The sequence below is a fragment of the Strongylocentrotus purpuratus genome, unplaced genomic scaffold, assembly GCF_000002235.5.
Source record: "Strongylocentrotus purpuratus isolate Spur 01 unplaced genomic scaffold, Spur_5.0 spur5_scaffold_19, whole genome shotgun sequence".
NCBI lineage: Eukaryota > Metazoa > Echinodermata > Echinoidea > Camarodonta > Strongylocentrotidae > Strongylocentrotus > Strongylocentrotus purpuratus.
This window is the reverse complement of record NW_022145604.1, coordinates 27,734,346-27,749,700: the sequence shown is the minus strand read 5'-3', so window position 1 is coordinate 27,749,700 and position 15,355 is coordinate 27,734,346. Positions and strand designations below refer to the sequence as shown.

The following is a 15,355-nucleotide window of genomic DNA, read 5'->3' as shown; positions in this document are numbered from 1 at the left end:
TTATTACAATTATGGAAACAAATACACCCTACCCGCACCTCCAGTTAAAATTCAGACTGAGTATTTTGGAGGACCAAACAACCAAGAACCAAGAAGATAAATCTTTTGAAAGGTAAATGGAAACAAAAATTGAACATGTATATATTCATGAAATACTTCAAAGTAGATTGATTAGGCCTATGTGAAGAAAATGACAAACGTAATTCATAGAAAATCATTTGTGTTGACAATTTACCTACATGCATATTGCATTAATTATGCCAAATTATATATTGGTGAATCTGATAGCACTGATAATAGTGTAAATGATATTGTAACTTTTGTTTTTGCAGGCAGGGGGGGGGGGGGGGTACCGTTGTTCGAATGGTCAGAAACTCCTTCTTTGATTGTTGCTATATTTGTTATGTCGCCCTCTATAGTACTTTTCCCGAAATTTAGCGCCAACACGAAAACGAAATCCTCGAACACATCCTTGTAGAAAACGAGCTAAATACGCTTTATATTAACAATTATGCCTCGAGAAATTATTACCTTACAGCTAGGACAATGTGGGAACCAGAGTGAGTATGATAAACTGTGAATTTCAAAGGGGAGAAAGTGGCTGTTGATTACGTGACGTGAGGCAGTGAATATAAATTACATCGGTCCCAGACGTTCATTATGATGTTGTGATAGTAGTCTAACTTAGATCTAGATCTACCTGTATTAAACGAAAGTTGTAACTTTTATTTTTCGCCTTCTAGTATGAGCCTTTGGAGCTCACCAGCAGAGACTAAATAAAGTGCTCAGAATAGATAACATATACAGTAGGGGTGCTGGTCTGAAATTGAGCATTGTTCGCATGAACGAGGATTGGCTTCGTAAACGCAGACGTCCACATTATTATTGCAGACGTTTCTTAGATCTATTTCCAATCCGTGCGTTGGCGATGTAAAAAACTGATTCCTCAATTATTTTCTTGATGCATTTTACATTGACTTTGTACAGAGACTTTCACGTTATTTAATTATTAGCGATAAATCCTTGGGAAGACGGACAACCTAAAAGTAGTCTAGTTCAAGTTCAAGTTCAAGTTCAAGTTTATTCAAACCAATCAAACACAACATTTTACAATCAATTGACACAAAAGAAATATAAAACATGATAGGTTTGGGACCCCGGAGAAGCAGAGCTTGTGATAAGGGGCCCCTTAAAAGGTACATAAACAAAAACAAAATACCAGTATTTAGAATAACCGATGACAAAAACATATTTACAATGATAACTAATGAGTAAATATGGGAACAGAAAAAAGATAACACACATACACATACACACCCACGCACACACACACAGACACACGCACATACACACATACACACATGGCTTTCCAGGATTTACTTTAACATATTTTGTAATCTCTCAAAAAGATATTCTCGACATGTATGTTTAAACATAGGTAGTGTTGGACTGGATCTGATGTTTTGTGGCAACTTATTCCATTCTTTGATACAATTAATTACAAAAGAGTTTGAAGCAGTTTGTGTTCTCGCAAACGGCTGATGGATAAGATTTCTCTGACGTGTGTTGTACGAATGGACAGTCGAATTAACAATAAACGCATCTTTTAAAAATGAATTATTTTGAGCAGATTGAGATTTGTACATGAATATCAAACAATTCATGGAGACTAATTCATCAAGAGGCAACATCTGAAGTTGCACAAATAAAGGATTACTTGGACTTCTGTAATTTGAATTTGTAATGAGCCTGATAGCTTTCTTCTGAAGGACTATTAACTTGTTTATATGGCTCCTATACGTATTTCCCCATGCAACATTACAATAAGTTAAGTGAGGCATAATGATAGCATTATAAAGAGTTACTAAAGTTTGCTCTGGTAAAAAAAAGCGTAACTTAAAAATCACACCAACACTCCTCGAGACCTTGGTACAAACATTGCTGAGGTGATCTTTCCAAGTTAAATGATCATCAACTGTAACTCCAAGAAACCTTACATTTTGACTCCGGTTGATCAGATGACCACCTATTGTCAGGGGGTCAATATTATCTGGGATTCTTTTGCCCCTTGATCTAAAAACAACATATTGAGTCTTACTAGCATTTAACAAAAGTTTGTTGCAACAAAACCACTTAAATATATTGTGAACTTCATTATTTGCAGACAAAATCAGATTATGCATGTCTTTGTGGTGAGAGAGCAAGCAAGTATCATCAGCAAAAAGTGAATAAGTAAACAACTGAGATGAGTTTATAATATCATTAATATAAATCAAGAACAATAAGGGGCCCAGGACTGAGCCTTGGGGTACGCCATATTTTACCTTCCTAGATTGTGATTTAACTCCATTAACCACTACATACTGTAATCGATTATATAAGTAATTTTTAAACCATTTCAAAGCTATCCCACGAATGCCATAATGCTCAAGCTTGCTTAATAATATATCATGATCAATAGTGTCGAATGCTTTCGATAAATCCAAAAACACACCAAGACAAAACTTCCCAGCATCAATTGCATTTATAATAGTGTTTACCAAATTCAAGACACCCATACTTGTAGAGCAATTCTTTCGAAAGCCAAATTGTCTAGACGGTGAACTGGAGTTATTTTCTTACGCGGAATCTGTTTTTTTGCATCGCCTGCGCGTGGTTGGGGAACCCGAAACCCACAGAGCGCCGATGAAAAAAACATCCGCAAAAATGCGGACGATCCTTATTTTTTAGGATGCAATTTGTCCGTGTTTACGAGGATATCCTTGTTTATGCGGACGATCCCCATTCTCGGACCAACGTCCCTACTGATGAAGGAAATTAATTGACTGTTTGACTTTGAAATTTAATTTCTTTGACTTTCTGCCTGCATTGCTGCTATATTTAGCTTTTATAATCATGGTACGACTAACGTTCCGAGCATCGTTTCACAAAACCGCCATAATTTCAACTTCACCGACATCCCATTGAAAATGAAATGTGTGTTAAATTCGATACCTGCATTTCAATGGATTTTCAGGGAACTTGTAGTTGTACTCATGAGTGATTTTTTTTCTTCCGATCATTTTCAATTTTTAACATTCTGATTCAATGACATGAAAATAGATTTAAACATGGACTAGACCTACAACAACTTCAAATAAGAGAATTTTATCCAAGGTACATGTATGAGTGATTCCAGGTATTGGAGAGCTCAAAATTGTCAAATTTTGGAGGGAGATTTAAAGGCATCGTTTAACAATGTTTAACACCATATCACAGACACTGATAACGCATACGGCCGTGCATCTCAGATTTAACATTGTTAACGATGCCTTTGATTTGTCTTGTTCTTCCAATCTCTAGTTGGGATGGAGTTCTGGAAGCAGCTGTGTCTGGAGCATGGCATCAGCCCTGAAGGAATTCTGGAGGATTTTGCCACCGATGGAACTGATCGGAAAGACGTCTTCTTTTATCAGGTAATAAGTCCGGGCAATCCTCGTTTCTTGTCACTGCCTGTAGGAAAGCAAGATCTTTTGCTGCTGCTCTGTTCTAGGCCATATTGGTTTTTTCATATTTTCTGAACAATTCTTAAGGCTTACGTCTGGCACTTATCGTTTTGGAATCAGCACCCTCGAATTGACAAAACACCATAAAAAACATCATATATATTTTGTTTAAAAGGTTTGGGCCTTTTCCTATGGGGCCTAGCTTGAACTATAAATGGCCATTAGAAGCTTGAGGTGACCAGCTCTCTCACTCACATAATAACAATGACATTCCACGCCTTTTCAGGGATGCATAGATTAACATTTACAAGTGGAGTCTTGTATTCCTCTCATGTCTTGCAAATTGCTCCTCCTGATGGTGTATTATTATTTCGTTGGATTTAGCACAGGCAAATGAATTGATTTCTGCCATTTATAATTTACCTCCCCTAGGTGGAATGTGGCAAATTTAGAGTAATGTCTTGTCAAAGGACATTAGAACTTTAACAGTAATTTGAACCCCATGCCTTGTGTTTTCCAATCCAGAGAGTTATTCTCTGGACCACAACACCTCTACATCAGTGAATCTTCCTAGCACAAGCCCTAAACTAATCTACCAGTAACTCAAAATTCAATTGCATCTCATGCCCTATTGCTTTTTTCAGGGGGGGGGGGGCAAAATTAAGCCAAGAGTATTTACATTGGATAACACCATCACAAGATATAGCATAACCCCCTTGTCTTCAAAATTCCATTGAAAGGAACTGAGGTCATGAAAGTTAGTGTGATGTCGATCATACCAGAGCATAACTGGCAATCATTATCTCCACTCTAGATGGGTCATTACCATCAAGTTCACTCTCAATCATCAGATATTTCTAGGGCTCATAACAGGTCTTCTTATATACTTCATTTGGAGACATTCACTTTCACTCCAATGTTATTCTGTTGAATTAGTACAATATATATATATTTTCTGGGCATTTTAAGGTAACCGTTTCTGCAAAGTAAAATAGATGCTGTTTCTCTTACAGTTTGGGCCATCTGTGTTAGATAAGAAAAATTACAAATGGTAACAGTCGACCAATACTGTTTGTGTTAAGCACAAAATGCTAATCATTACTGATTTTATTTCCAACATGTAGTGTAAGCTCCTTTAAAAAGAATTATACCACTAATTCTATTTCTGTCATTATAGGCTGACGATGAACACTACATCCCTAGAGCAGTCCTGCTAGACTTGGAACCCAGGGTTATTCATGGAATCCAGAACTCTCGCTATGCTAATCTGTACAATCCGGAGAATATTTTCATCTCTAAGGATGGCGGTGGGGCAGGAAACAACTGGGCATCAGGCTATTCACAGGTTTGTTTTGGTGTTTGGTTGGTGCTTTTGTGAGATTCCAGCCGCTATACAGTTATTCATATTTTGTTACAGTGGCTGAGATATAAGGTTACTGTGCACTCAGGGATGCCACTTTTCAGGCTATAGAAAAGTCCTTTTTAATGTATAAAATAGTTCATTCTAGGTGATTTTCAGACCCTCTGATCAATTCTAAGTGGTATCCATGTGCACTATATTTCTGCAGTGAATGATTCTTTATACTAATGTGTCCTTATGGTTTTGTGTCAAGTCTATACTTGATTAGTTTTGCAGCACTTGGCTTATTTATGTTATTGTCAAAGATCCCTGGGAGTGCTTGAGTAAGACACAATTATTTTTTGACAGATCTTTAATTGTATTCATAAGTATGCTGTATTAGTATTTTATTTTGTTTTATTGCTTTGCAGGGTGACAGAATGATCACACAAAGAGGTATTCAACATGAATGCATTTTCTTTTTTGCAGGGTGAGCAACTATGAGAGGAGATACTTGAAATCATAATTGAGTTTTGTTTTTACAGGGTGACAAGCTCTGTGAAGAAGTATTTTCACAACAATTTCTTCTTTTTTTTTTTGCAGGGTGAAAGACTGTATGAAGAGGTATTTGACATCATAGACAGAGAAGCTGATAACAGTGACAGTTTGGAAGTAAGTGGATAGGAATTATTCTTTTGTTTGCAGATCTCTGTAGATCATGTCTTTCCAAGTCACTTCATCTGTATTTATCAGAGCATCTGCTCATTTTCAATCTACTTTCTTCACTTCTCCTTGCATCTACTTCTCTCATGATCTCCCTCCTCCATCTCTCAATGTGCATGTCAATACTCTAATAATAATAATAATATTCTGTGTTTATATAGCTCTCAATACATCGATCCAACGATGTGTCTAAGCTCTTTACAGATATACTATTACCCCGGTCATCGGATTTAGGCCTACCCGCATACTCTCTTTCTAAATGTAACAGAAGAAAATATTTTACTGCACAATTTTTTATAATAATGATTCTTTGTCACTATCAGAGCTTCTGTATTACTGCAGTGAATCTATTTATAACATTTGAGTAAAAACTTTGACATCCTGCAGTTGAAAGTGTCTGTATTGTTTCAGAAATCTTAATTTGGAAGGCTTCTTAAATTCTTATGTCACACATATTTTATGAAGACTTGTTTACACGTATCTGATCAATGGGTTATGTTCCTAACAATATTTTGTACTGTGCCACAGAGTGACAAGCCCATCTGCATAATAATAGTGAATATTAATAATGCGCCATGTCTGTCAAAAATGACACTCCTGGCGCAGTTGTGTGAAAATTGTATAATTGTGGGCACACGACCATCAAGTGATTCAATAAAGAAAGTAAAATACACATAAGTTATAGTTAAACATACTTCAGGACATAATTTTTCAATAATAGAATTACAATTAAAAAAAAATTAAACCTAAAAAGTGAGGTTACATATGCTTAATACACAGGTATGAGTTAAAGCATATAGGATGTACTGTTGCTTAATAATACCCAATACAAAGTATATTACAGTAATACAAGTAGGGTAGTACAATGTAAGACATACCGTATTTGCCTGGCGATAAGGCCGCACTCCAACTTTGACATTTCAAAGAGGGGGGGGGGGGGGGGGGGGGGGGAAGGAAAAAAACAAAAACAAAAACAAAAACAAAAACAAACGGACAAAACAAAGTAATCGTAATTTTCTCTTAAAACACTGTTTATTTTTAGAAACTGATACCAAATTCATCAATATTCTTATAATTTACCGGAAGTTTAGCTAAAAAAGTGATCGCAGGCATATTTGGTGTCCGATATACACCTACCACAATGTACGGTGTAATGCGAAATGGCATGAAATGGAAAAACAAAATGGCTACTTCGGATGGATGCTTCGCGGATTGTCTGTTAAACGGTCCCTTCCTTTACTTTTGCAACCCATTGGCACAAACTTAGATCAAGATATATATCGGCAAATGTTGTTTTAGGAAGTTATTTTCATCTTCATGTCAACAATGCAAGATAAAATTGTCGGTAAGATGTTTGAAAATGTCCTGTACCATAGTGGTATAGTTATTTTACCGTTTGTAGTCCCATATGGCTAAATTCATGCTGGTTTTGACTTAGCTTCTTTTTTTTTTTTGTACTCTTTCGTCGTATACGCCGCACCCCGACTTTTTGATATTTTCTCTTCCAAAAATACTGCGGCCTTTACGCCGGCAAATACGAAATTTAACAAACTAAAATGTTGAGAACAGAAATGTTTTTTAATAGATATCAATGTTTTCTGTTCTTTATAGGGCTTTGTATTGGCCCATTCCATCGCTGGAGGAACCGGGTCAGGTATGGGATCCTACATCCTGGAGAAGCTCAATGACAGGTGAGATCACTTTGATGACATCATAGGGTCAAAGGTCACATAGACATTGCCTTAATACAAATATTTGGAATTATTATAATGATATTATTCTAGATGTATATACCGTTTCATAAATATCAACGATGTCTCTAAGCACTTAACAGAAAATACTTTCAAACCTTAACCAATGAAACGGAAGTTAGATTAGCATGCAGGATTTCTCGCTCAAGTTTTATGGTGTCTCGAGGCCGCCATATTGTAATCAAAATGTACGCAAAACCGTACCAAAACTTTGTATTACCTTTAAAGTTACATTCTAACATGTAATTTTGCGTTTTTCTGTCTTTGTTTCTGTCTCTTCCTACAGGTTCCCTAAGAAGTTAATCCAGACCTACTCTGTGTTTCCTAACCAGCAGGAGATCAGTGATGTCGTAGTCCAACCTTATAACTCCATGCTGACATTGAAGAGACTTACCCAGAACAGTGATTGTGTGGTAAGCTCTCTCAAGGTTTCAAGACCAGTGATCTATAAGAATGTTAAACTGTAAAGTGACTCAGTAACATTGCCTCAGATTTTGAAACAAAATCCTGGATTTAGCTCATGTTGCAATCATAATTATAAACCTTTAGGTCAGTCAGGAACCCCTTGACTTTTACAAGCTGATCGTCTGTCTGATTATCAAGATATTTATGATTGGAATTACAAAATTTGAAAACCGTTCGCCAAACGCTTTTCATAACACTACAGTCTATTGGGGAAAATGAGTATGGTAACACCGGTCACTCAAAGATTTGTACTATTTTGAGGCACTTCATGAACATTTTGAAGCGTGATTTGTTTAAGGCTTCAATATTACACCATATCACAGACACTGATAACACATAGGACCATGCATCTCAGATTTAACATTGTTAAACAATGCCTTTAAGCTAACATCGCATGCCTAATGTGTAATTTCTGTGCACATTCCTGATTTTTTACCTTTTTAAAAAATTCAATCCCAACTTTCTGATTCTTATCCTATTATCTTTGTATTCTAGGTTGTACTTGATAACACAGCTCTAAACAGGATAGCTACAGAGAGACTTCATCTTCAAAAACCAGACTTCTTACAGATCAACCAGATGGTAAATATGTCTCTTAAATACTCAGCCATTGTCTGTTATTATGAAGAAATGAAACATTGAGAGCATTAGTTGTTTGAGTGGTAGCTAACCAGTCAGTGATCCAATTTCTAGAAAGTTAAGTAATAATAGGTTATGAAAAGTTAGTTTTGTTATTATTTTTTTTTGGGGAGGGATGTGGATTTTGGTTTTGGTTTTTAATGCAGAAATTGTCCATATTGTTAACTGAAATATTCTAGTATCTCTGTATATATATCCTGTGCAAAGTAATACATTTGATCTGTAATGATTATTCTAAAAGTGTCATGTATTTGAAAATGCTGATCTGCATTTATTGAAAAAAACTTATTATCATGTTGAAACCAGATTCTCCAGGAAGAAGATATTTTTCATCTTATTCACACCTTTTCACTTCCTTTGATCCGTTACACTGTGCTTTGGTAAATTCATTGTTCTGGGCCATATGGGCTATTCAATTCAATTCAATTCAAAATGGTTTATTTCAAATAAAACTTTCATCGCGGCGTTTAGCCAAATTACAAAAGTTTACAAACAAAATTAATAACACATAATAAATGTAATATTTAACATAGCATAACATGATATATTGAATTTGTAAAATAAATCAGTATAAATACGAGAAATATAGCTTATTGCAACATTTGGAAACATAAATTAGAAAGAAATCTAAATTAAATAGCATTACGGTAAATAGCACTGAAATCATGTGAAAGAAGCACTAAAGTATTAGCAATAAGCGGTAAACGGAGCAAGTGTCTATGTGGTGGGAAAAATTGAGAGTAAAACTGAAAGGTGAGGAGTAACGTTTGCAAATACATTTTGCTTTATATCTTTACATGTGATTTATTTGTACCCCTGTTTTTTTTGTTCATTATGAAATACAACATTCTGACTAATCTCTACTCTAGGTATCGACCATCATGTCCACGAGCACTACCACGCTGAGATACCCTGGCTACATGAATAACGATCTGATTGGATTGGTAGCCTCACTCATCCCCACCCCTAGACTACACTTCCTCATGACTGGATACACACCTCTCACTCTAGGGACAGATACAAAGGTAAATAATAATAATGTAGTAATAATTATATTTGCTTATATAGAGCCTAATACTTACTTTATCAGAAGTCTCCAAGTGCTCTACAGTAATGCAGCATAAATACCCTGCATGGCTTTAGCAGTGCAGCTGTCACATGCTCTGCATTTGAAGGAATAAATTTGTACCAGGTCCCCATTTACTTCACCTGGTGGAGTGTGGCAAATGTAGATCAATGTCTTGCCAAAGGACATCATTGGTTGGTTTTATAGTGCTCATATCCACCTCGCAAGGTGCTCAAGGCGCTCCAATATTAACCCAACTACCGATTTTGGTGGTCACAGCATTCAAGGAATTCCTTTCTACTGGTACCCATGTGACACCTGGGTGAAGAGTAGCAAATTTAGATTAATGCCTTGCCAAAGGACAGTAGTGCCACCACAGGACTTGAACCGTGTGATCCACAGTCCGATGGTGTATCCGCTAGAAGACGACGCCCCTGAATATGTTGGAAAAGTTTCTTCATGAAATTGAACACTTCAAATCATGTCGCATAAATCTCTCTATATATAGGGCTGTATGAATGCATCACTATCATCATTATTCCTTCCGTTTGGCTACTGTGAGGGCGTATTGCTTTACTTACACAAAGGCTTTTCGTCATCCTACCAGGTCCCCATTTCTCTATTGAGTATGGAGTGGGAAATGTAGATTTATGCCTTGCCAAAAGACATTAGTGCCATATCCGGGAACGACATCACGACCTTTGAATTTCAAGTTCAATGCTTAAACCACTTATCACGACACCTCTCGTTTCTTGTCTCTTCCATTCAAAATCCCAGCTAGCAAGCGTCAGGAAGACGACCGTCCTCGATGTGATGCGCCGTCTGCTACAGCCCAAGAACATCATGGTTTCCACCACGTTGAGAGATAAACAGAGCAGCCATTGCTATATCTCAATCCTCAACATCATACAGGGAGAAGTGGACCCCACGCAGGTATGTTGATTGATACTTTATTTTCTTTCATTTCTTCAAATTTCTGGCACAGAATACAGTATACAAATACAGTCAAACCTGCTTTAATGACCACCTGTCTACAAAGAACACCTGTCTACAAAGACAACATTTTTTGTTTCCCTTGAAATCGAAACATGTACTAAATGAAACTGTCTACAAAGACCACTTTTTGAGTTTCCCTTGGGTGGTCGCTATAGACAGGTTTGACTGTAATACATGTTTGCGACTGAGTTAGTGAATATGCACTGCACGCAGGATAAGACACGGTAGGATAATGAACAAGACTTGATGAGTTCATTGTTGCCCATCTCATTGTGACTTAACCAAGAGCAGTGCATATCACTAATGCATGAGCTAAAAACAAGTATTATTGTTTCATCAGATAAGTCTACAGTATGAGTATAAAGTCCAGAAATTGACGGTTGTTATCACCAAAATGTACTCCCTGTGCATATGGTAAAAATGAATGCACGCACACGTGATCCATTTCAAGGCCTTTCATTGGCTACATTTTTTAACCCATTTTATAAACAGGCATAACAAATAGTCGTTTTGAAATTAAAACCAGATGTTCATGTAGCAACTACTGTAACGTTGGGAATATCCCTGAGAATTGTAAAGCTTTGTTGGAAAGCTCCGTTCATTGAAATGTGCTGAGCTATGAAGCATGAAACAAAATTTGTAAAAAAAGGAATTTAGGTTGCAGTTTTGTTGTGTGCTGTAAATTACACGACCCAAAAGCAATTCATGAAATTCGTTGAGATAGAATATTAAAAATGAAAGCACATAGATAATTTAATGACGTCAATGGAAGAGACTAAAATGCCATGGATTATGCATTTTTTTTGTTGCTTTTTAGGTCCACAAGAGTCTGCAGAGAATACGAGAAAGGAAACTTGCTAACTTCATCCCGTGGGGACCAGCAAGTATCCAGGTATATCCATAATAATTGAACTTCACTTGATACCAATTTGTTCTAGTATGTTTGGTAGAAACTCTTTTTTTTTTGTAATGACCAAATTTAGCAACATTACAGCATGTTTTCTCAATTTTTTTCCCTCAAACTCATCAGTATAATAAGAGGAGATAAACTTGTACCATACATTATGATAACTCTTATGCTCGAATCTTTGCAATATACATTCCACCCTGTTTCACCACATCACGCTTGCAGGAGTGTTACATACATACATCAGGTGTTGTACTCCGTATGATGTAAACGTGCTTGAGGGGGAGGGAGGGGGGTCAATACAATAGTAGTAGTGTGATTATCACTATTAGTTATAAGCTTTGGAGTGTTGATAGCAACTATGAAGCAATTTTTTTCTCCAAATGAATCCATGAAATATCCATGCAATTCAATTTCAGAATTTCAAGTAATTTTTTTGTTTAAATCCCTTAGGTTGCTCTTTCTAAGAAGTCTCCCTACGTCCAGACAGCCCACAGAGTCAGTGGTTTGATGTTAGCAAACCATACCAGCATTGTCTCGGTAAGTTTCATTTTTGTCTCCTATACACCTTCAAAAAGTTGTCTTTTGTGCTGACTATATGAAATCATTCATAAATCATTGCTGTATCATTCTCTTTGAATTGTAGGAAACCTCTTTTGAGATGAAATGCATTCGAAGTTGTGCAGGTTATAACAATTTGGTATTATCAGCAATCACATAAAAAAATTGATCTCTGAAATGTGTATTTGTTGTTGCTTTGTTGAGTGGCCTGTTAATTTGGTTAATGCCTTACAAGGTTTGCATCATTTTCTACACATGTTCTTCTTTGGCAATGCAACTACATTCGTGTGCATATCTGGATGACTGGGGGTTTTTTTTTGGGGGGGGGGGTTACATTTGCAGGTTGTTGTGTTGTTTTTTTGAGAGAGAGGGGAGGCTTTTTTGTTTTTTTTATATATTTTTTTGTTTGTGGTTTTGTTTTTGTTTCATTTGTTTTTGTTTGACGTTCTTTCGTGTTTTGTTTTTGTTTACTTTTTTTGCTTTTTTTTGTTGGTTTGTTTTTGGATTTATTTGTATGGTGGAATTTGTTTTGATTTTCAATTGTAGAATACGGTACACCTCTCTCTACAAGGCTTTTCCTTGAGAAATTAGTTGCTAGATTACAAGAGAGTAAAGAATCGATTCTATGCTTGTATTTCACTCCAGCTGTTTGAGAGGACATGCAGCCAGTTTGACAAGCTCCGCAAGCGTGAGGCTTTCTTGGAGCAGTTCCGCAAGGAGAATATCTTCAAGGATAATCTTGATGAGTTGGATGATTCACGGGAGGTCGTCCAGCAGCTGATTGATGAGCTCCATGCTGCAACCAAACCAGATTACATCTCATGGGGTACACAGCAGGTGAGAAGGGTGCAGTGGAACTTTGATCAGTAGCTTTGAATAAGGAACTTTGATAAGTTGCTTGGAATGAGGAACATTGCTTTAACACTTGAATGGGCGATTCATTATCTGATGATAATAATAATAATTTGTTTTTATATCAGGGATGCCAATTTTCAGGCAATAGCCTGAATTCAGGTCCTGGCAAGTTATTTTCAGAACATAGTTCAAAAGTTACAATAGTTATCATAGTTACAAAATAGCTTATTCTAGGTGATTTTAAGGCCCTCTGATCACTTCTAACTGGCATCCCTGTTATATAGCTCATAACATATTTTGATATAACTTCCCTAGGCGCTTCCAAAGAGCTTTGGAAATTATTACCCTAGCATTAGCTCCAGCAGCCGTTATCAGTACACAGTGCCACAGTGCATTTAAGGGTAATTGTAAGATAGGTTTGCATGAAAATTGAATTAATCATTATACTCCAATAATGTGTTATCTTGTTTTCTCTTCTTTTCTATCCCCAGGCCGCTCAAGCTTCCAAGTCATGAGAACAATGAGGATCAAAGCTAGCCATAGGCAATGTCAATCGTTGGAGCTAGCTCACGCTGAACTCTTAAAAACAAGGACATTTGCGCCTATTGATCTTTAACCAGCCTCTGCTCTTGGAAATGTCAATCTGCACTATGGGATTGTCACAGAGAGTGGGTTTCCCAAGGCTGTTAATGTATTTCCTTTAAAACGTTTAATATACAGGAGCAACTGACATTTTGCAGAAGTGACCTTGAAGCCTAGAGGCAATTAGCCCGGTGAAATACGAACTGTCTACATCTGTACCGGAAAATGCACCTATATTGAAGTCCACAGAAAGATTGAAACTGCTGAAAGGAATTCACCTTCATGTTAAAAAATCAGCTTTGGAGAATATAACAAATGTTCACCTTTATCCAAACATTGAACACAAAACTTTTCTAATCTTGAAGGTTCTTTTATTTCATTGCATCAAATCACAATTTAATAGTTGCGGTATACATTATTGTGGATGGAAAATTCCACAAGAGATAAATCAGACACTTCCGTAGATCTTAAAATGACTCAACTTCTTTATGTGCTTTTCAGCTATTGGACAAAAATAAGCTTTACCACCATTTCTTCTATTTCATGCACTAAAAATTTTGGTCATATGAATACCGTAAATTGAACAGTTTTTCTGTGGCTCTAAGTTACATTAATTCTCATCAGATGTGAATACAATCATGATACTATGTATATAAATTGTTTCCACTATTTGGTACACTACTCAAATGATACATTGTAATGCAATGATACATGTCTATTATCAGACGCCAGAAACATGATCAATGCCTTGTATGTCTTCATGATTCGTAAATGAAAAGAAATAGTCGTCTTTGTTATTCTTGGTTTTATTTGAAAGAGGACCTTAGCTGTGGAGTAACTATATCTATCAGGAGCGCAGGGTCAATGTCAATGCTCATGTCAGCCCTCAAGACTTCCCTGTTCCCAGCTATGACATCATCTCAAGAATAATACTAATGTAAAAAAAAAACTAATGGAAATAACCTTAATTTGAAATACTGACCAGGATTGTTATATATGTGAAACATTGTAGAGCAAGCACCATGAGCGCCAATCAGAGGGGGAACAACAGAGCTTTACAAGAAGACATCATCATCATCATCATAATATTTAGATCTTTGGTCCGGGGCCCTGTTCCATAAAACTTGTTACCAATAACAAGTGTCACATTTCTATGACAAATTTGCCATCAGCCAATCAAATGCAACGATTTCAGTAGCTTATAACAGTTATTGCAACTTGTTATTGACAACAAGGTTTGTGAAACAGGGTCCTGATTAAATTTAATAAACCTTGGCAGTGGATCAGATGCATTAGTGGACTGTTTGAATTGTCTTCCAGTGGTACATGTCCATAAGTACTCGCCAGCAAAGGAACGTTGTTTTGTCAGTTTGTTCATAGATTTTGTATCAAGAAAAAGATGCAATTGAGCACTAAAAGCAGTAGAAATATCAAGCTCATTTAGTTTTTCTAAAATAGTGGAAGGATTTGATTTTGGAGAAAAGTGCTATAAATACATGTACTGTTACTTCTTAGTTGTTTTCGCATTATTTTGTTCTTTGGGCATCTTAGAGAAAGAGAAGTAAATTTGTAGCCATGTTCACAGTGCTTTTTTGACTCTCCAATTTACACCCCAGTCATATTATTATCTTATGCATAGCATTTCTTAAGAACTAAATAGCGTTACAACTTGCAAAATGAATTGTAAAAACTGTACAGAAATTGACCAGTGAATATACATGTACCACTAATATTGGAAAAAAAGTTGTACACAATATGGTATACTGTGATAGCCTTTAAGCAAATGTATATAATTGTAAATTGTAAATGCAGTGCCTGTTGTCTATAAGATGTAAATTACTTATTTGTATCGTAAATAAACAATTCAAAATTGTGCCTACAAATGAAACTTTTGTTCTTTGGTTTGTACTAAACTAAAGCTGTATCAAAGTGTGGTTTGAGTAAAGTCTAAACAAATCCAATACATACGCTTTCCCATGCATTGTA

The 15,355-nt window shown here is 36.2% G+C and overlaps 1 protein-coding gene across 1 annotated transcript; it reads left to right on the top strand.

Moving 5' to 3' along the window:
- Window positions 1–511: 511 nt before the first annotated feature.
- Window positions 512–13,302, top strand: LOC373238 (gamma tubulin 2). Its single transcript, NM_214492.1, is given in 13 exon segments — window positions 512–560; window positions 3,343–3,455; window positions 4,663–4,830; window positions 5,428–5,496; window positions 7,159–7,238; window positions 7,585–7,711; window positions 8,259–8,345; window positions 9,272–9,427; window positions 10,246–10,401; window positions 11,282–11,356; window positions 11,825–11,911; window positions 12,578–12,769; window positions 13,279–13,302. Coding segments are annotated over 13 exon segments (1,383 nt in total).
- Window positions 13,303–15,355: the final 2,053 nt, after the last annotated feature.